The 22,172-nt window shown below is 35.1% G+C and overlaps 3 protein-coding genes and 1 pseudogene across 3 annotated transcripts; 2 read left to right on the top strand and 2 right to left on the bottom strand.

Annotated features, from left to right (window-relative positions):
- Positions 1–714: 714 nt before the first annotated feature.
- Positions 715–3,919, top strand: LOC116128001 (annotated as a pseudogene).
- Positions 3,920–6,162: 2,243 nt separating this feature from the next.
- On the bottom strand, positions 6,163–8,660 carry LOC116127953 (40S ribosomal protein S10-1-like). Its single transcript, XM_031413610.1, has 5 exons — positions 8,549–8,660; positions 8,416–8,464; positions 7,526–7,805; positions 7,280–7,409; positions 6,163–6,470 (listed from the first exon to the last, which is right to left on the bottom strand). The coding sequence occupies exons 1-5, from the start codon at positions 8,549–8,551 to the stop codon at positions 6,387–6,389; spliced, it is 546 nt and encodes a 181-aa protein (XP_031269470.1). The 5' UTR covers positions 8,552–8,660; the 3' UTR covers positions 6,163–6,386.
- Positions 8,661–13,813: 5,153 nt separating this feature from the next.
- LOC116127835 lies at positions 13,814–15,788 on the top strand. Its single transcript, XM_031413493.1, has 3 exons — positions 13,814–14,221; positions 14,328–15,353; positions 15,502–15,788. Exons 1-3 carry the CDS (start codon positions 13,828–13,830, stop codon positions 15,660–15,662), a joined length of 1,581 nt encoding a protein of 526 aa, XP_031269353.1. The 5' UTR covers positions 13,814–13,827; the 3' UTR covers positions 15,663–15,788.
- Positions 15,789–17,172: 1,384 nt separating this feature from the next.
- On the bottom strand, positions 17,173–20,564 carry LOC116127932 (protein REVEILLE 6-like). The gene is made up of 9 exons (XM_031413584.1): positions 20,279–20,564; positions 19,135–19,192; positions 18,697–18,820; positions 18,432–18,605; positions 18,237–18,338; positions 18,018–18,127; positions 17,756–17,815; positions 17,418–17,524; positions 17,173–17,315 (listed from the first exon to the last, which is right to left on the bottom strand). The coding sequence occupies exons 1-8, from the start codon at positions 20,506–20,508 to the stop codon at positions 17,423–17,425; spliced, it is 960 nt and encodes a 319-aa protein (XP_031269444.1). The 5' UTR covers positions 20,509–20,564; the 3' UTR covers positions 17,173–17,315; positions 17,418–17,422.
- Between the last annotated feature and the right edge of the window lie 1,608 nt (positions 20,565–22,172).

The raw sequence follows: 22,172 nt of genomic DNA on the forward strand, positions 1-22,172 counted from the left end.
CCTGTTTGCCAGGTCTGGTATTGCATAGAATTACTTTTGAATAAAGGTATATGCAGTAGCAAATCCAGAAATTTATGTTAGGGTAGGCCAAAATAAAAACTAATAATACATTGATATTTTTGTTAGAATTTACCAAAATCTAGAAATTATACATATTAGTATTTAAAAAAAAAAAAAAATTGAGGATAGACAAAACTTGGCTGAATCTGCCCCTGGGTATATGTACCAATCAAGTATTAGACTCGATATACAATTTGGCATAATATTGTTTTATAATTATCATTTATTAGTAATTCATTAAATTGTTTATTTTCAATCATATAATACTTTATATATAATTCATAGATATACAATTTTTTTTAGTTATTTAAAGGTTATTTCCTTTGGACAATTGTTCATTTGTTCTAGTTATTTGGGTGCGAACATTCGCTGTCAGCAACTTAGCACAAGTGCAGAAGTCGAAACACGAGCGGAGTCTTCGTCAACAAAGAAACGGTCACTCAAGAAAAGAACATTCGAGACTTGCACAGCTGGACGAACTTTCTCGAATTCCTATTTCTACCCTCGAAAATTAATTAAACTACCTTTTAGCCTTTAACCAATTAAACCATAAAACCTTCCCGCGAAAACAAGGAAAACGACCTTAAAATAACACCGTAACGTGAGAAAACCAGGAAATTCAAATAAAAACGACATCGTTTATCCGAACAATCCAGAACCTCTCTTGTTCCTTTTTTCCCGTTGATTTCAGAGAGCAGAGTCTCCACAGCTCTCTAGTATAAATACGTCCAAATCTTCGACTCTGCACAACTTAGCTCTATAATATCTCTTAGTACAAGCAATCTCGCTTCGATCAATCAAAAGACTTCCTTGCTTTTTTATTATTAATTTTTTCTTGAGGAGCAATGGCGAATGCTGAGTCCTTCGCCTTCCAGGCAGAGATCAACCAGCTGTTGAGTTTGATCATCAATACTTTCCACAGCAACAAGGAGATCTTCCTTCGTGAACTCATTAGTAATTCTTCTGATGTACGTGTTTGATTTCTCTGCTGAGTTTTAAATATTTGTGTTTTGGCTTTTCGATTTTTGTTGATTAGTGGTTTTGACTTTTGAGGCTAATGACGTTGTGGATTTGGTGATGGTATAGGCCTTAGACAAGATCAGATTTGAGAGCTTGACAGACAAGAGCAAGCTTGATGCTCAGCCGGAGTTGTTCATTCGAATCGTGCCTGACAAGGCTAACAAGACTCTCTCTATCATTGATAGCGGTGTCGGGATGACCAAAGCAGGTAATTAAACTTTTCTACATTTTTTATATGCGTTTTTATTTTTTGACCTTTAGAAGCAGTGTATCTAAACTCGATTGTGTTTTTATTATATTTATGACCATCACGAAAAAGAAATTCAATTTGGTTTCAAGTTTTCTAGTGAATGAATGATATGGAAACGTAGATTACAGTGCAGTATAATCTACTCTGATTGGTGGCATCGAATTACTGTAGAGGTGGAACTGATTTTACTTGTTCCTCCTATTTTGTAAGTGCTTTGTTTTCACTTATTTTCGTAAACAGTAATTAGAAGCAGCGTAACAAAACTCAATTATATGCTTGCTCTGTTTATGAATATTACGAATATCAGTTGAAATGTTTAAAATTTTCCCGATATGAATGTTTAGAATTCAGTGCATACTATCATCATGCTTGATAGATTGTGATTGAAGCTTTAGAATTGGAATGTATTTTGCAGAGAAAGATGAATTATCTATCGGGCTTTTGAAATTATGTTGACTATTTTATTGACTTTTGTAGATTTGGTGAATAATTTGGGTACAATTGCAAGATCTGGAACCAAGGAGTTCATGGAAGCTTTGCAGGCTGGAGCTGACGTGTCCATGATTGGTCAATTTGGAGTCGGTTTCTACTCTGCTTACCTTGTTGCAGAGAAGGTGGCTGTCACACAAAGCACAATGACGATGAGCAGTATATCTAGGAATCACAAGCTGGTTGTTCCTTCACTGTTATAAGGGACGTTAGTGGAGAGCCGCTTGGCAGGGGTACCAAAATGACTCTCTTCCTCAAGGAGGATCAGGTAAAAACATAAATTCAATATCTAAGTTGTACTTCATGATGTATATTATGTGATTGGTTACTGATGGAATTTCTTACAAATATGTTTTTGCAGCTTGAATACTTGGAAGAGCGGAGAATTAAGGACCTTGTAAAGAAACACTCTGAATTCATTAGCTACCCTATCTACCTCTGGACTGAGAAAACAACCGAGAAAGAAATCAGTGACGATGAAGATGATGAATCCTACAAGGAGGAAGGTGCAGTTGAAGACGTTGATGAAGAGAAAGAGACCAAATCAAAGAAGAAGAAGAAGATTAAGGAGGTTTCTCATGAGTGGCAGCTGATCAACAAGCAGAAACCCATCTGGTTGCGCAAGCCAGAAGAGATCACCAAGGATGAATATGCTGCTTTTTACAAGAGCCTGACCAATGACTGGGAAGAGCACCTTGCTGTCAAGCACTTCTCTGTTGAGGGTCAACTTGAATTCAAGGCAATTCTCTTTGTCCCTAAAAGGGCACCATTTGATCTCTTTGACAACCGCAAGAAGATGAACAACATCAAGCTCTATGTCAGGAGGGTGTTCATTATGGACAACTGTGAGGAGCTTATCGCTGATTACCTTGGATTTGTCAAGGGTGTTGTTGATTCTGATGACTTGCCACTCAACATCTCTCGTGAGATGTTGCAACAGAACAAAATCCTAAAGGTAATCAGGAAGAACCTTGTGAAGAAATGCATAGAAATGTTCAATGAGATTGTGGAGAATGAGGAAGATTATAACAAGTTCTACAAGGCTTTCTCGAAGAATTTGAAGTTGGGTATCCATGAAGACAGCCAGAACAGAGCCAAGTTGGCAGACCTGCTCAGGTACCACTCAACCAAGAGTGGTGATGAGTTGACAAGCTTGAAGGATTATGTCACCAGGATGAAGGAAGGTCAGAAGGACATCTACTACATTACTGGTGAAAGCAAGAAGGCTGTTGAGAACTCTCCATTCTTGGAGCGACTCAAGAAGAAGGGCTATGAAGTCCTCTTCATGGTTGACGCTATTGATGAATATGCCGTTGGTCAGTTGACGGAATATGACAGCAAGAAGCTGGTTTCCACCACAAAGGAAGGATTGAAACTTGACGAGGAGACCGAGGAAGAGAAAAAAAAGAAAGAGGGAAAGAAGAAGTCTTTTGAAGACCTTTGCAAGATAATCAAGGATATCTTGGGCGATAAAGTTGAGAAGGTGGTTGTTTCTGACAGAATTGTGGACTCTCCTTGCTGTTTGGTGACTGGAGAGTATGGTTGGAGTGCTAACATGGAGAGGATCATGAAGGCCCAAGCCTTGAGGGACAACAGCATGGGTTCATACATGTCAAGCAAGAAGACAATGGAGATTAACCTTGACAACGGAATCACGGAGGAACTCAGAAAGAGAGCTGCGGTTGACAAGAATGACAAGTCCGTCAAGGACCTAGTGATGCTGCTATTCGAAACCGCTCTTTTGACCTCTGGATTCAGCCTTGATGATCCAAACACATTCGCTTCAAGGATTCATAGGATGTTGAAATTGGGTCTTAGCATTGATGAGGAAGAGACTGCCGAGGATGACACTGACATGCCCGCATTGGAGGAAGACGGTGCTGAGGAGAGCAAGATGGAGGAGGTTGACTAAGTTTTAGGATGTGCAAATAAGTATTACGAGTAATTAGAGATGTGCTTGGTTAAGCTCATAAATCGTCCCTTCCTGTCTTTTGTATGAGTCTCGTTTTCTGTTTTTTGTTTTGCAAGGTCGTAAGCAGTGTTAGTAACTAGTTTGTCCCATTTCTACCTTGCCAAAGTGTCAATATAAGGCTGTTTCACACTTTTCTGTTCCACTTATACTTTATCTATTTGATACGTTGAGGGCATTAAATCTTACAATAACAATCCCAGAATGGTTGATTCACTAGTTGAAGAAGCATATTTTTACAGTAACAACCTCAGACTGGTCGATTCTCTAGTTATAGAAGCATATTTCTCCAACCGAAAAGCACAAGCGGCAAAGAGAAAATGCTTTAGACGATTTTCCTTAAATCTTTTAATGATTAAAATCCTTTTTCTGTTTTTTAAACAGTAATTTACGCAAGAAGGGATGAAGCATATATCCGCGAAAACTCGCTATAGCATATGAGAGATGAGATGAGGGCTTTGAATATTTCACCGTATCTGGTCTGTTTGTTTCATTATTCCATATCCTGTATTCAATCTTATCTAACTGTTTGTTTCATTATCCTCAAAATGCTATTATATTTTCTTTAACTATTTTTCAATCCCTTAATTGTATTAATTTAATTAAACACCCTCAGAAAAAAGCTTAAAAATTAACAAAAACACCACCACTTACTCACATTTATCAAATTCTGACCACTACCGTCAAAAAATAGTCAGAATCTGGTATAATGATATACTACTGACTGGATCTGATCGGTAGTATGCTGATCTATCATTTTTCGGCCAGATTCACGATCAAAGCTTTGGCCGTTGACAACCAGATCTTTGGCCATAGTTAGTCGTCAACGACCATATCTTTGGTCGTTGTTGACGGCTAGAAATGGCCGTAGATCTAGTATTTTCCGACCAGATCTGTGGTGGATCTAGCCGAAAAAGGTCATATCGACATACGAACGGTCAGATCTTACCAGTCCTGCGCCGTAACGCCAGATTTTGACGATGATGGCCGAAATCTGACAATTGTGGGGTGGGAGTGTTTTTGTCATTTTACAAAATTTTATATATTAGAGTGTTTCATAAATTAGCAAACCTAGAGAAGTGTTTTTGTTAATTTTTAAATCTTATCTCGTTATTCTCACCCAACTCTAAAAATATCAAGTACGTTTGATTTATTATTTTGGATAAAATTTTAGAGATAGTATTAGATAGTTGGATAGGGTTATAATTACGAGAATATGATTTAAAGAATATGTGTTTGGTAGAGTATTTTAATTTTGATATTTGTGTTGAATATTTGATTGATATATTTTTTTATAAATGATTTATTAATATTATATTTTGTTAAAATAATATATTAATATGATTTATTAATATTAATATTATATTTTGTTAAAATAATATATTAATATGATTTATTAAAATTATATTGTGTTGTTAGAATTGAGAGGAAGATGGTTTTACAGTAGATTAGTCCAATGAGAGGCAGGTGTGACGGTGAAGCAGTCAGGACAGAAAAAAAAAAAAAAAAGTAATGTATCAGAATTTGATTTTCAAAATAGTTTCTGTGAATAATAAAACAAACGTTATTTGGTTAATAGGATATAGAATCCGGTTGCAAATAATGAAACAAACGCAATCAAAAAATCTTATTTAAAATATTAAGGCTCTATTTGATTTATTATTATAATAATTTTTAAAATAATCTTTTAAAAAAATTAAATTAGGCAGATATTATTATATAAGATTTGAAAATTAACAAAAAATATCCCCTATATTTGTTTATTTACCAAACACCTTTATAATAAAATATTAAAAATTAACAACAATATCCTCAACCCAAATTAACAACAATATCCTCAACCCACCAATTAAATACGGACAACTGACTACTACCGTTGAAGGGTGATCGAAGTATTTTTACAACTTCTAAAAAAAATATTTGAAAGTATTTAATTAAATTAATAAATTTAGAAGGTTTTAAAGAAATTAAAAAATATAAAATAATATTTTAAAAATAATAACATTTTACTGTTTATCTTTTTTAGAAATACTAATAATAGTATTCCGAACCTAAAACAAACTAACCCTACTCTAAATATGCAATAACGGTACCTATTCTAAATATGCAATAACGGCACAATGCGTGCACTTCCATCTGAGAAGAAATCTTGAACATCCAAGAATCGAAGGATAGTGCATAATCAAAAACAAATTCCTTAATTTTTTTATATGCAAAGTCCTTTCGTCTTCGAGAAAATCAAGATACGCCCAAGGATGTGACATGGAGTAAAAGTTACGCTTATAAAAACACTCTTTCCACCACGAGCCCCGGGGGGGCACAACAAATGAATAGTTTATGTATTAGATCGCAGCCATGTTTATAATTCTTGCACTAAACATCAAATTACCCCCGAAATAACATGATGCAAATAATGATGAGAGTTCCATTTCCATCAAAAACCAAGGTTGGACAAAATTAAAGATCTCATAATAAGCTCCTAATATTCTACTTTAAAGCTTACAAAACACTATAGAAAACTCAATAAAGGCATTAGATCTGTTCTTAGACATGAAACTAACTTTGAGACAAACTTCAACTAAGAGAACGATCTTCATTTCAAGGAAATCCTGAACCTGAAGGAGCTGCGCCATATCCTCCACCTCCACCTCCACGACCAAAGCCAGGCCTTCCACCAGCACCCTGCAGGCCAAAACAGCAATTAGTTTCACATATGAGACATGTAATCTACCCATGAAAACAATACAGTTTCAGCACTTGTGAAAATTTAAATTTATAGGAGAGTAACCACATATCAACAGAACATAGTATTCATTCATTTTAAACCAAAAACCCAAAAATAAGTATCCTCTTTTCCTCTCCTTCAATAAAACTATAGCAAAGAAGATTGATAACTAAATCAATTAAGGGACAGAGTCAACAATGTACTTTAGATGCTTCATAATTCTTTCTCCACAAATAAGAAGCAAGCATCCATGTAACTAAAGCAACCTTTTCTCCAACTAGACTCCTCTATCATTTAATCATTTATGTGATTTTCTCATGCATACCAGACAGAATTCAAGTATGTCATTGATCTTAATCTTATATTGCTCAAATTCAATCCGGCGCATTCACAATGGAATGCAATATTGAATAGCAAACATAATCAGAAGTAAAATCAGCAACCAGCCCCTAAAAATTCATCCTAATCACTACTTCGATTCCTTATCTTGAGGTACCACATAATCATCCAAAAACACAATGCTCTTGAATATATAAAGTGGGTGCATCTGTAGTCCTACAAGGAAACCAGTTGGAAAATGGAACAAGACAACAGCCATTTCGGTACTTGCTTAAGTGGATTTTTAAAGATTTTGATTGTTCAGCCACTCAAGCATATATTATGGAAAATGATTAAATAAGAAAATGAAAAGAAAATGCAGGCTCTCATTCATTAACCAAAATACAAACTAATCAAAATGTGAGGTCTTCAAATAAAGAGAAAGTACCCTAAAGGATGGCTGGAAATCTGCAGGGGCTCCTCCCTTCTCACCACCAAAATCACCACCACGGGGGCCTCCACGGTATCCTTCACGGTCACCAAATCTTGGACGGTCTCCATCAAAGCGAGGTGGGCCCCTAAAGGTCAAATAATAATAACATTTTCAATCACATTATAACTGAAAAATGTAAAACCACTCCAACAGAGACATAATTAAGACCCAAAAAAAGAATAATTAATAAAAATAAAATACCTTGGACGATCACCAGGAGGGCCACCCATAGGGCGGCCAGTAGGCTTTGCAGACTTCTTCAAGGTGGCAGGCACAATTTCTGATGGAAGATTGAGGTAAGTCCTCAAAAACTCAATTCCATCATTGGTAAGATACCAGTAGTAGTGCATCCAAGCGAATGTCTCACGCACATATTCCCTGGATTTGAAGCTCTGCATTAGCTTAATCACTTGCAGATTGGGAACATCAATCTCTGGATGCTTCGCGAGATTATAATCCTTCTTTGCGTAACAGACTCCCTCTGTGGATCCAAAGGAGTTTTACAACATTTAAAAAAAAAAAAAAAAAAACCCTTATATCACTGATCAACCGCCAAAAAGTGCAGGAAAGCATGCCAGAATTTTGTATATTAGAATCTCCCTAGGCATACTATGTTATCAGACCACATTACGAGGAGAATGTCACACTTTTGACATAAAATGCCATTATAAACAACATTATTGACACTAATTAAGGCCGAAAGTTACTTGTATAATAATATATATTAAAAGTGCTAGGTTGCAGTTGCAATACATTAATCCAGCAGTACCAAGCAATTCCAACAAAGAGACTTAGTTTAGCTTAATTATAACACTACGTTGGCTCAAGTTTTCTACTATTAAAAAGCAATTAAAATCACCGTAGCGAAACTGCAGTTTTTACGGAAACCAACCACAGTTATCATCCTAATTATTTATTTGTAAATCGACGTAAAGAACACACAAGATCATTTAACCCTATGTGCTATTACAGAAAGCATAAGATCTGGAAACATCTATAATACTAAAATGTGAAGCGAACAGTAACCAAACAAATTAACTAGTCAAAAAACGAACTCATGATTGAGTACAAGTAAATCATAAGAGACGGACCTTGGAAGAGGTATTTGCAGATTTCTTTCCGGTTCTTCTCTGGAATAATCTGAACATAAAACGAAGAACATCGTTAAACATATTAACCATTAGCTAGACTGCACCAACACTAGTTAAAGACAGAAATAGTCACCATGGCTGCGAAGCGAAAATAAGATAAGCCCTTTCTGTCCGGCTGGTTTCTCGCGGCAGCTACAGGAGCAAGAGAAATGTAGAGCTACTTTCGGGGCAGAAGGTAAACCCTAGTAAACTGACTGTTTATTTATACAGGTCACTTCGGACCCGCTAATTGGGCTACTGTAATTTTTATCGGGCTAAAAGGAATTTCATGGGCCTCCAAAACCCACCTAAGTTTTGTCTGCATGAATATCAAATTAGGGGTGTTCAAAAGCGGTTAACCGTTTTTTTGAATCGAACAGGTTTTTCGGTTTGGGAAAATTCCCAAACCGAAATCAAACAGGTTTAGAGGGAAAACCGGTTTTTCGGTTAACCGGTTTTCCCTTTTTTTTATAAAACTTATTTTTTTTATTTTTTCCTAAATTAAATTGTAAATATAAATAATACATATCTAAATAAAAATTAGACATTCATATATATCTATTGACCACTACTAACGATACATTAAAAATATTATTATTATTTATTTAATATATAATATATAATATTATTATTTTTTATTTAATATATAATATTTATTTTTATTATATATATATATATATATAACCGGTTCAAAAAACCGGTTTCGGTTAACCGCTTTTTATTTTTTCCCGAACCGTTAACCGAACCAAAAATTCGGTTTTTTGAATTTTTCGAACCGTAACCGAACCGTTTTTTCGGTTAACCGGTTTTTCGGTTCGGTTCGGTTTTTACATTTTTTTTAACACCCCTATATCAAATAATTTAAATTTTGAAAAAAGTTATTTATTTATGCAATGAGCATATCTTATTGTAAGGAATTGTATATTATAAAGATAAGTTTATTATTTTTATATTATGTAATAAATAAATAAAATAGTTAAAATATAGTGATACTCTTTTCTTTTTCTTGATCAAACATTAGTGTAACATTTACATGTACAAGGGGATTAAAAAGAAATTAATAACCTGTTTCAATTATGATATACAAGGACGTTGTAATTAAACTCAAATAAATGGAATTTAGTAATAATATAGTAATACATATATTAATATAATCATAAAAGCTATTCTTATTAATGACATTATTAATTGTGTTACCAAAAAGAATATTTTAATCATTTATTATTACATATAAATGGCAAAATCAGTGTGTAAAAAAAGGTTAATAAAATTAATTTTCTACAATTTAAACTAAATAGCAGCTGACAGATAGTATACTCCCCCTAAACTGCAGGTCCTATTTCTTCCTACATATAGACTCCAACTGCCAGTCTGCCACTCTGGCACAATAACCAGTTCACGCACAACGCAAGGAGGTGGTCCTTCTCTGCAAATCACCTTCACCTCTTTCTTCACTTCATTTAACTCTCATTTAGCCAGTTAAGAACATAAATATCCTAAACTTTTTCTCACCAACTTTCCGAGAAAATTCTTTTACTTAAGTTTTGCATTCTCCATTTTGTCTTTTGCAGTAGCTTTCATAATACAAAAGCAAGTTAATGTCTTACTCTCTGTGAAAAGATAGACACCGTTAGGGTTTAGACTCACACAGCATACTATACCGCATTTGTTTGGTGATTTGAAACTTTAATGTGTTAAGTTTTGGACTTGTAAGCTAAGTCGCCTTGTTTTCATGGCGTGTATTTTTCCGCAGAAAATGAGATCAGCAAGTGAGGATTACATTTTACTGGAACAGTCAAAGTCAGATGATGAACTTCCACAGTTTCATAAGTAAATATTCAAAGTCTATTATGTGTTTATGTTTTAAGTTCGAGACAATTTATTGAAAGTTATTTTTATAGTTACCTGTTTGGTTGCTGAGAAAGTTATAGAAAAGGATTGAAATGAAATTATGTGTTTGTTTCGCATTAAAAACTTTTGGTGAAAATTTTTAAGATCCTTACACTTCAGTCACCGACTTTCTGGTGAAATTTTTAAATTTAGTTGTAAGAGTTTGATTCTCCACTTTGTCTGTGCTTCCTATTTGATCACAAAAACGAGTTAATCCTCAGCGTAAAGATCGTAATGATTAGAGTTTTTATTCACGCAAAAAGTACGGCATGTTTTAGGTGAATTAATTTTGATATGCTAAATTTTTTACTTTTAAGCAAAGTTAGATACAATAGCTTTGCTTGTATAGCAATGAAAGAATAATGATCAGAGAGTCAGGATCAATGTTCACTGGCACAGTTAAATGAAATCATGATACTGCAGAGTTTGAGCAAATGTTTAAAAACATGTATTTGTATTCTATTCTGGTGGTTGATGTTTTCAGGTTGTAACTCAGTTCTGTTGAATTTTATATTTTATATTTTTTAATTTATGGTTATGTGTTTGGTTGCTAAAAAAATGGTAGGGGAGGAAAAAAAATTAATTATGTGTTATGGCTTATAAAAAGTTGGTGAAAGTTCACCTTATTAACTATCAAATGGGTGTATCAGGAAAAAGTAGAGAAAAAATTTTACTTCTAAGAGTTTAACCATGTAAACAAAAAAGAGTTAGAAACTGAAATTGTTGTAGTAAATTAATGCATATTAGTCATCAAAACAGATTATCCCTGTTTTTTTTTATAATGTTTGAATTGGTCTTGTTTTGTTGTTCAGAGAATCAATAAAATCATATACCAGAAACTTTCTCCTTTCTTTATCTGAGCTGGATACTTGCAAAAGTTTACCTTGTGGGCTTGACCAATCAATTTTAGGGTAAGAAAGTGGTAACTAATAAACAATAGCCAGGATTGACATTTGTGCTGAAATTTATAATCCTTGTTTTGATTTTCTTTTAAAATTTTTGTTACAGGGAAATTCCTGATTCTAGGACTGGATTATTGCATCCTTGCCATGGTTCAGGTATGTAGTTAATCTATTCACTTAATTTTTTATACTGACTTTAGCCTCTCAAGTTTGTATGGAGTTATTAGTTTTCTTTTGATGCTGATACCATGTCATCATGAATTCTGTTTGAGAAAGAATGTTTTAGTAAAATCTATACTTTAATAATATTCATGGCTTTATATTGAATTTGAATAAATCACAGTACATACCTCCCAGTAAGTTGGATAATAAAGAACATTTGGAGTATTTTCACTATCTAAATGAATATGGTGTTCTATATGGTTGGAATAAAAATGAAGTTGAAATTAGCTGACTAACAAAGGTTATAGTGGTGAGAAGTCATTAAGGCAACACTAATTTAGTAATTTGTGTTAAATGTCCAGATTTAGTTTAATTGAAGGAACTCTGTCATTAAAGATATCCTTTCATGCTGTATCCGGCTGTTAAAAAAGTTCAGAAAGGAAATGCATAGTGGTCCATATTAATCTTTATCATTCTTCTGACATTATATCTCTCTCTCTTGTAACCAAGCCCCAAAGAAGAGGAAGGGGAAGATTTGTTTTAACTTTTTATTTAACCTTAGTCACTAGTTTCTAAAGAGAGCTTCTGCTTGATAGTGACAAAACTGATGAACCTGAATAGACTCTTTGCCATGATCATTCCCTCTTTTTCGAGCCTGGCCAAATGCTTAGGATTGATTTTGCATTTGAAGAAGGCACTGGTAAAAGGCTCAAATTTCTAATGTTTACAATAATGCATACATCCTTCATTTAATTGGAGCCCATGCTTCTACAGCTGGCCATCAGATTAAGATTGTACTACTGGTGGTCGTGCAGTGTTAAACACCATGTGTCACCTGAAATGTATCCAATCAACTTAGTAGTGCATTCAGTAACCTTTTGGTGAAAATATGCCTTTAGGAGGTTCAAAGTTATTAAGTTAGCATGTTATAAATCTCATGCTTATAATCTTGTGGATAGTTTCATAATGGAAGGTAGAATTGCTTGAAAGATTGTGGTATGTTGAAACATTCAAAGCCCAATGCAGATTCTAGAAGATTTCACGGACACCTATCTCGACATCCAAGCCCAAATCCTGAACTTGGAATTTTAGGAAGTGGTGCTTTTCCTAGGGTATCTCGTATTTCTGGAGATTCTGCTTCACTGGTTCAAGGCAAAGGTTATAATCTACTTAAAAGGAGTAATGCAGCATATAAGCCTCCCCATTGCTGTAAGGTATTGAGAGTAGAAAATATCTTTTGTCCAGTACTGATGTAGTAGTATCTTCACAGCCTCAGATGATGTGATTACAAATAATGTTGGATAATGCTCATTGTCCTTTTTGGTCCAGAATATAAGGAAAACTATATTTGAAAAATTATACCAAAGAAGTATGGTTCATTATCAGAATTTGTTTTCTTTTCAGGCAAAAGTTCATTCTAGGACAGAGAGTGAAGACCTTAATAATGATGAGACATTTGGTTCGTCTGAGCTTCTGACTTGGGATAGGGCTGAGGATGAAAGGAGAAAAGGTAAAATCTCCTTTAATTTCCCATTGTAGTTACAGACTTGCATTCTTGCCTTAATGGTTGCAGTCAACCAGCCAGTCAGTAAAGCTTTAACGGTAAACTGATCTTCTGATGCTAATATGGGTTCCCTCAATTAGATTTGTTTGAGCTGATGAGAAAGGAACAGCATAAAACTTTTCAAGAGAAGCAAAATAAAACGTGTGATGAGTATAAAGAGAACTTGGATCCAGAGGTTGCCAAACCCCTTGAGGCTTCTGGAAATTATAACAGTCCTGTGAGCAAACACAATGAACCAGACGAATTTTTGACATCCCTATCTCCAGCTACCGATCCTGTTGGGCTTGATTTTAATGCACAAACTTCCGCTGAAAATCTACTTCCCCTGGTTAATAAAACCATGAATTTTGGGACAAAGTCCTTAATCAATTCCTCAATATCAGAGGTAATTGGTTACTACGCTGGTTGGAAATCTTAGGCACACAGTTAGCTGTAAATCTTATAATCTTTACGTACTAACTTCAAATTACTACTTTGTTGAATGCATGCTAACCAGCTTATTCATCGTTTCTCTCCCTGAAAGTGAAACTTTTAATGAATACAACACTGAAGTTTTTAAACGATGATATAAATATATGTTTGGTGTCCTTTTTCTTATTGCCTCATCAGCCCTTTGAGGTTAGAAGAGATCACATGGAAGGCTACAGTTTTCATTCTTCTGATTCTGCTCATCAGTTTCTTGAAGGTATACTTGTATCATATATCTGAGTTTGAAAGTTTTAAATTTTAAACAATGTATTTTATGCAAAAAAAACTTCAGTATCAAATGAGGCTAGTTACATAGAGAAACTAAAATTAATGTTTTCTCTTTTTTCCATAGAGAACAAGCCTTCTGTGAGCACATCATCTAACGAAATGAAAGGGGGTACTGTGTGGAATGAGAAACTTGAGGGGCACAACTCCACAAATCTATCTTCTGGAAGAAATGAACTTGCTCCAAAGCTTATTGCTTCTACCTCCACTCCTGATACCAATGTAATCTCTGAGCAACTGTACAATTGTCATACACCAAATGTGATTCCAGGAGTTCTTACTGGTGAAGATTTTGAAGTATCCATGCTGTCTGAGCTCAATGAATATTATTTAACTCAGCGTCACTCTGTTAAAGGCTGGAAATCTTATAAAAAAAAGGACAGGCAGCCAAATTCTGTTGCTGAGCATGGTGCATCTCGGCATCTTCTCTCTTTTCTAGAGGAGCCAGACCAAACAGATAAGGAAAAGTTTTCAAAGCTAAGCATGGCTTCCATAGGTAAATTCCTCGTTCTTGAAATTGGAGATAACGGTAAAATGCTTAACATTCAAAGAAATACTTGGTATTATGAAAAAATCTGACTCATTAACCAAATTTTGAACAGGTTTTGCAAAGGATTCACAAACAACAGAATTTGCAGGTATTCAGGCACACTCTGTTGGCATGGTTACAGGAAATGATATGTTGAAGCCTCGTGAATTTCCATTTCCAGCTAGTGGTAATAATAAAATATTTTGTCCAGCAGTCAATGAATCTAGATCCATTGGGATTAATTGTGAAGGTATTATTTCAAAAAGCTGTTGTAAGAGAACTGCAGTGAGTAAAATTGGGGAGAGTATATCGATCTCTGATGATAGCCAGACCAATATAGGATATAACCTTGGAAGTGAGTCAGAGTCCAAGCTCAGTCCTGTCAGTGGCTTTGATGAAAGTGCTGATTCAATAGAAGAAGTTTGTTTACCAGATGAGGACAGTTTGATTACAGTAGATGACTTCATACTTCCACAAGACTCCACATTTTCAGCTGAAGGTGGTTCAGTTAAATCTGATTTTTTTACCGTGAATTCCCAGGTTGATAATTCTGATGAGCTAGAAGCTCTTAGTCTCAACCGTGGTGAGGAAATATATACTGAACTTGCTTTGGATGGTCCTATTTTTGATTCTTACGATGTGCTGGGTTTGGAGACTTCTTATCAAAGTATGCATAGCAAGCAATCTTTTTCATCATTTGACCAACACCATATAAATCCAGTGAAGGTATTTTTCAGATCTTCAGATGCTCAAGAAGTTCAAATGAGTCATAAGACAAGGCCCTTAGATTCAAAGAACTATCTTTATAATCCACAACCACTCCATCCTTTTTCTACAAATGTGCTTTCTGGTCATTTCCAGCACCCTCAAGCTGACCAAAGGAGGTTTGGACATCCTATCAATAGTCCACCAGTACAGCAGATGCCCACTCCAAGCAAATCTTCTCCTCACCAAGTTGGTGTACTGCCAAGAGGTTCACCTTCTCTTCATCCCAGTAATGAAATGAATTGCTATACTCAGGAGCTACTATACCCAACACAAAATCTTCCATTATATTATGGACAACAATACTATCAGGGCCTTGACATGCCAATTGCAGGTAGAGTATTCTCTACACAGTTTCGGAATTATGCTAAGCTCATAATTTTAACATATTATGTTTGTGTTTGACCTGTTACTACTTTTTGGAATTCAATTTTGATAAGAATGAGTCTTAACTGGTTGCTGTTTTTATGTGGTGTTTTCAGGTCATATTGTCGGTGGAATCAGTGATAAAGCAGCCTACAATAGGCTCTTGGAGATGGAAGTAAGATCAAGGCAGGCACATCCTCTTGCTGTGGCTGGTCATGGTCACAATTCAGAAATCTTCAGCAAACAGGTGGACATGGGATTTTGGTATGGAAAATAAACAATTTGGCTGAATATAGATGTGCTACATGAGTTCAACTTTAGCATGGATGTTAATCTCTTTGGTGATACTGGATATTTGACTTCCATATTTTTATTTTTTACTACAATTTAAACTGAGATCGAATGTGTTGGATATCGTACATTCACTTTAAGTTGGGATTTTACTATATATATATTAAAAGAAAGAAAATGAATGAATATATTTGAAGAGCTAACACAGTGCTGTTTATTTGCCACCGTTCGTTCAATTTGTTCAGTTATACATTATTCTATTAGGCTTGCCTCGGCAGCAATGGCCTTGAAGAGTGAAAATAAGTACTTTAGGATGGAAGTTCTTGTGTTAATGGCTTTAGCTGTGAGATATTTTTCAATTTACGTCATGGATTTTGTTGCGTTAAATCTCTTGCATGGGAATTGTTGCCAGGCAAAGCACGTAATAAAATAATAAATGACATAAAAAATAATCATTCTAATCCACTAGTTGTAGCCATAAACTTCACTAGGTCAAAATAATGCAACGGAGGAAAGGGCGTACAAAACTTGATAGAGATCAACCAAACAACTTTATTTTCATATCAGTGAAGATATAAAATATCAACAGGGTATGTTCAGTTTTCTGCCTTAATTGTTTATATCCAACAATAATTATATACAATGTTTTAAAACCCAACCTGAGGTAAAAGCTGACAAAGTTGTCGAATCCCGAGTTGACTAGCTTAACTAATTTGACCGGCGGTCAAACAGGTTGACAAACACTTATAAAATTCAACAAATACACTCTTAAAAATTACAAGTAAATCCTTATAAGCTTGAAATTTAGCAAATACACCCCAAATACAAATCTGCCGATGACTGGTTGGCGGCAACAACACCCCATATGTAAACCTAATCGTCCCTTGAGGCCATTCCCCTTAAAATACACCCATCTCATCGACGTCGGCGCTAACAACCCTTCCCATCACTTAGATATTACTCCCCTCTTCCTCTCGACTAAAACCCACCTCACTCCACTCCCGTTAGCCTCACTAATCGCTAGCAAAAGCCGATTGTTGCCGCTGCTAGTTTGTTCGATTTTCGATCGATTTACTCACCGAAAATCAACTTCGTCACCACCATTGCATTCTCCAACACTTTCTCTTCAAAAGCCCCAACATCCCGGTTGTCAATTGTTCGCTGATCATTCTCCCAAATCCTAGGGTTTTGGGTGAATAGGAAAAATAGAAACCTGACCCGTTGAAGCTTCTAGGTCCCAATTGAACCAATTAAACCGGCCGGGTTGGGCCGGGTTTTAAAACATTGATTACATACCACCACACATGCTAAGCCGGAAATTTGAAACTAGTATATACTTGTTCTAGGAAAATATTACAAGAGGTATACAGAACAATGCATATACATCACCAAAAACAGTAATACATCACTTTACAGGCTAACCCTCATAAAACAAGCTTGAACTGTACACTCCTCTATTACGATTTCTTGCCCTTCTTTTTTTTCTTCAAAAAATATATACATGAACCTGACACGGTGGGTGAGTGTATTGTCAGACAGTGCAGCCAAATGTCTATCCAACTGGAGACACCAGTGACAACCAGTGTATCTTTTCTTTGATACTAGGTTGGCTGTTGAAGTTATTGGATACTCAGTTCTCCTAGCAAATCAGGAGATGAAAGTAAGTATTGGTTACACAAAAATGAAGGAAAGAATAGGTACATATGATCAAGTAAAATCTAATCTATTTCTAGTCACCTACCGAAACTACGCAACATTTTTGCACTGTTGATCATTAATAAGGACATTATTTGCACCACCATAGTTGGCCGCCTCTGTCTCGATTTCATAGGATGAAAGCAGCTTTCTCTGCATCCATTCAAAAAGGAAAAAAAAAAAATGAGAGCCCATTAACAACAAGGCAAAAGCTAATTTTTCATTGTGATCCAATCCAGTGATCACAATCCTAAGTAAAAAGCACAAGCTGCCCAAGGATCACAATGGGAGACGGAATATGAAAACACAACGGTGGAACAGTAAAAAAAAAAGAAAAAAAAAAAAAAAAAGAGGTAAAGGTAAAGCAGGGGAAAGGACACTTACATGATCCTCAAAATCGGGGCTAGTCAAATTTATTGAGAGGTTTCTCATCAACAACAGCACCTGTGCAGAAGCCAGAAAGGTAAGTAAATATTTGATCATTGCAATGTAAAGTAAAGCCACAGAACATCAAACTAAAATCACAATGATTGACTAGGATTAAGAAACAACTTTTGCTATTAGAAAATTAATTATATGGCCAGAAAAACTTTGATATTATACAACAACAATGACCGAGATAATACAAATTCAATTTGTAAAATACCGTTTCAACATCTATAGGATCCATCTTTTTAAGTTTCTGCAAATGACCGGAAACATTTGGATCAAATACACTGCCAATGAAACTGTATACTTGCACAAAGTCAGGCAGGACTGCAACAAAAATGGCATTGTAAGTGCTAATAAGAAAAAAAAAAATGAGAATAAGGGTATGGATGACTAATAAGTACCATAAGCATAAAGCTAAAGTTGAATGTATCACCTCTTAAATGACCATGATTTCCTTGATCAGTCATTTCCCGTCCGGCTCGTGTTTTTGGAGTACTCTCAGTGGAACTGCTTCGGTTATTTGCCACTGCTGGCCCTACAAAGCACATAACACATTTAAAAAGATTTATAGAGCTAGCATAAATCAAGCTGATATTATTGATATTACAGTGAGTGTAAAACGACTAACCTTTTGTCACATGTGATAAACCAACTGTTTGGACATTGTTTGTCCAGGAAGATGCAGCAGCACTAGCCATTGGAATCATATGCATTGAAGAGGTATCAGGACTTAGAAAATGTCCAGGTTCAAGTTGACCAGAAGATGGTTGAAAGGAACCCGAGACTTGTGATTGCACTGGAGCTGTTAAGAGTGTCATATTGAGACTGAATTACATTAAATTTGCATAGTGACCACTAAACATACTTCAAAAATCAAAATTAACTATTCTCACCATTTTTTGAGGCTTTTTGAGGATAAGGATGAGCAGCTTTCCTTTTAGGTCTGGGAGGAGGTAGATGTTCAGCTGTTCCATTCTTCTGAACCTTTAGAAAGTACTTCTGTGCATGACTGCGAATCTGCAAAACAGAGTCCTCCAATTCTTATATATTTCTATTGTGTATTGTTAACCATTAGTAGAAGAGTAAAATAGCTGAATCTATAACCAAAAACTCGGAAATTTACAGCCCACACATAATAAACGCAGCTGGACAACAAATTACGAGAAAGAAGTAGCAAAGGTAACGGAAATACTTAAAACAAAACCCCAACAAAATGACACCATAATAAAGAGAAAAAAAAAACTAAAAAAGAAAAAAAATGAAATAATATAATAGGTACCAGCATGAAAAACATTGATATTGCAAATAGGGAGTTCTGGACTTCAGTGTACCTGAATGACTGTCTTTGACCCAACAAATGCTTCAATTTTTTTCCAGTCACGGTCAAAGCTGAATACAATCACAAGAACATAAAAACCATCAGGGGACAAAAGCATAATAGTAAAGATAAGAATTCATATCAAATGTTCCTTGTCTTTGCAAATATTCAATTAAATTTTCAACCTTAAATGAATTTCTCCAAGACAATAATCTCTCTCCATGAATAAAGAACCCAGTTATCCTGAAATTTTTAAACAATATTTAGAATTCTTTTATAAAATGCTTCATTCACGAGGATCATACAGCATAGACTACTCACAAGCACCTACAGTCATACCTTTTCTATGGTTCCAGAGCCCTTAAAAGAAGATATCATGCCTTTAGATTTTCCAGTTGGACCTCATTATATTGCATGATTTCACAAAAATAAACTTGAAATGGTATTACATGCACCAAACAAGTAAATGAACCACTTGCACAAACAATTCTCTTCTCTTTGGCGCAAAGCTAATGGCATAGGTTCTCTCTTAAGTGTACCATTCAATATATTTCCACTTGTTCAAGTTTATTCTACTTGCTTCACACTAAGCTATTCCTCCTAACAAAAAAATTTTGAAACGCAAATAATAATACTACCTCATTATATGGCAGTTCACCCAGAATGAAGTGCTTTCTCTTAAAGATAACAAAATTCAAATAAATTACATAAATGAACTAAAATTCCAAATCTAGAAAAGTCCACTTTCATAAATTTTCCCACTACTTCTCTGAACAACCATATTGCAACTAAACACATCCACAAATTTCCAATTAAATAAAAAATCTGAACATCACTTCAATAGCTAAGGTAAAGTAAAAGTAAAACTAGCTAAAATTTCAAATCTCAGAAATATTCATTTTCTTAATTTCTCCTACTAATTCTTAATAAACAAAACTGAAGCTCAACACATTCATAGTCACACTAAATATCACAAAGGACTGCGAATTTTCTTTCTCCACTCAACTTTCTCGCAATCCAAACAAAATTTAAAGCCAATTTACACGAAAATACAAAACATACAGCCAGAAAAATCATTTCAAATCCCTTAAAGCCATCGACAGAAACACAAATTACACAACGAACAGTTTAAAGAGATGAAAGATGCGTTCAATTACAGTTGAAGCGCTTCAAGGAACTTGTCGTGCTCGGGTTCGGTCCAGCTTTCTCTAGACTTGGTAATAGTGTAGGGTTTTCGGATCTTCTTTGACGGATCCTCTGACGAAGACACCGTAGATGGAGCGGCAGCTGTTGTCGCGGCTGTGGCAAAAGGTCTGAGTCCAGGTAACGCCATTCCATTCGGATCCAAGTAGAATCCTTCAGATGGGTTCGGGTTTTTGGATACCATGAGATAAAAAAACAATTTGGGGGGCTTTAGCTTTGAAACTACGATGAAATGTGATTAGGTGAAGCAGTTAGCTTTTATATGACTATTCACGGGTTTTATTATTGGATACTGTGAGGTTTTTGCTGATATGGATGAATGACCAATGAAAGTATGCCACGTCAAAAGACCGAAACATAGGACCCTGTGTGGCTGGGATTAATAATTAAGCGTATCAATTAAGCATGATCCCGAGTGCCACGTATGTATTTGTTTCTTTATAGTTTTTTTAATTTGTAATTAATTAACATATAATATTCTAACGGAGTGATTTCGATGTGTCTTAAGAATTAAGATACATGTGAGCTTTACAATCCTATCATTATTAGAACATGTGATTTACTTTTGTCCTTTAATAAATTAAAAAAATGATATAATTAATTTGTGTTATATTGATTTCTGCATATAATATTTACTTTAATTAATTTATTAACCTAACAAATATTTACGGTGATCGTGAGTGCGGGTGAAGATTTCTGAAGAGAGGTAGCTTTAGAAGAGGAGAAGCGTCGGTCGAGGGAGAAAGGGAAATGAAGAGATAACCTCAATGGGAAAAGGGAACACGTGGCGGGGGAAGTAGATGAGGGAGAGCAAGATCGTGTGGTGCGATGTAGTCTAAGGTGCTGGGTGGCCAAGGACGATGCACATGATAGTAAGCCACTCACAGAAGCACATTGTCGTAGAAGATATTTTGAGTGGGACCAACTTTTGTCACACAACTGACCCAGTCATTCTTTCTTTTCTTTGATATTTTCTTGTCGCTTCTTCCGGCCTTCATAATTATATATATATACGGTGGACGGAGGCCTAATTTTTGTTTCACATGTTAAACAATGTCACGTCTAATTTAATGAAGGCTAAAATTGTAATAATGTAAAGTTTTAATTTATAAACTGTTGTACTGTAAATTCATGCACGTGTCTTGTGACAATGCAGATGGAGCATGAGCCCTCGCTATGTGTTCTGTGATTGTGCATTTATTCAGACAGTGTGTCATGCTACGAAGAGACAATAATGTTATAGACACAGGTGGTTTGTATCAAAATATTAAACTAAACGAGATGTCATCTCAGTCGATGAGTCACGTAATATACTAAAAAATATTTTACGAATGAACGACCGTCTATTAAATATAGACAGAAATCTACCTATAAAGACGTCTATCTATAATTTAAACTAAAAAAATTTGATAACAAAAATCATGGACGTCTGTCCATACATTATGGACGGGTGTCCCTATTTAGTGGACGGACACTCAATTAAGTAGGAACGCCCGTCCATAATTTATGGACGTTTATGCATTATAAATGGACGATTATCTATTAATCTGGACGAATTCTTATATCAAAATAACAATAGACGGGAGTCTATATAATATGGATGGGAGTCTATTGACTATAAACGGGGTCCATAATTGTTTGGAAGCCCATTCAAAAAATTTTAAAAATAAAAAATGGACAGATCTTTTAATATTAACAATTTTAAATTTATTTAATGCTCAAATAATCAGAGAAATAAAGGATATACCAGTATTGAATGCAAGCATTAATTGCACCAACCAACATTGAATACAATATGATATAACAAGTTTGACACCAACCAACAAGCATTAACTGCACCAGTTTATA

Source organism: Pistacia vera, unplaced genomic scaffold (assembly GCF_008641045.1).
Source record: "Pistacia vera cultivar Batoury unplaced genomic scaffold, PisVer_v2 Contig196, whole genome shotgun sequence".
Classification (NCBI taxonomy): domain Eukaryota; kingdom Viridiplantae; phylum Streptophyta; class Magnoliopsida; order Sapindales; family Anacardiaceae; genus Pistacia; species Pistacia vera.

Coding starts and splice junctions, on each gene's coding strand:
- LOC116127953 (XM_031413610.1), bottom strand. Junction 7,806..8,415: donor CTGCAAATACCTCTTCCAAG/GTCCGTCTCTTA, acceptor TTGGATCCACAG/AGGGAGTCTGTTACGCAAAG. Junction 6,471..7,279: donor ATTTCCAGCCATCCTTTAGG/GTACTTTCTCTT, acceptor TTTGGCCTGCAG/GGTGCTGGTGGAAGGCCTGG.
- LOC116127835 (XM_031413493.1), top strand. CDS start 13,828: ATGAAAGGGGGTACTGTGTGGAATGAGAAACTTGAGGGGCACAACTCC. Junction 14,222..14,327: donor GCTAAGCATGGCTTCCATAG/GTAAATTCCTCG, acceptor AATTTTGAACAG/GTTTTGCAAAGGATTCACAA. Junction 15,354..15,501: donor CCTTGACATGCCAATTGCAG/GTAGAGTATTCT, acceptor TGGTGTTTTCAG/GTCATATTGTCGGTGGAATC.
- LOC116127932 (XM_031413584.1), bottom strand. CDS start 20,508: ATGGTATCCAAAAACCCGAACCCATCTGAAGGATTCTACTTGGATCCG. Junction 18,606..18,696: donor TCAAAAAGCCTCAAAAAATG/GTGAGAATAGTT, acceptor CACTCTTAACAG/CTCCAGTGCAATCACAAGTC. Junction 18,128..18,236: donor AAATCATGGTCATTTAAGAG/GTGATACATTCA, acceptor TTTTTGTTGCAG/TCCTGCCTGACTTTGTGCAA.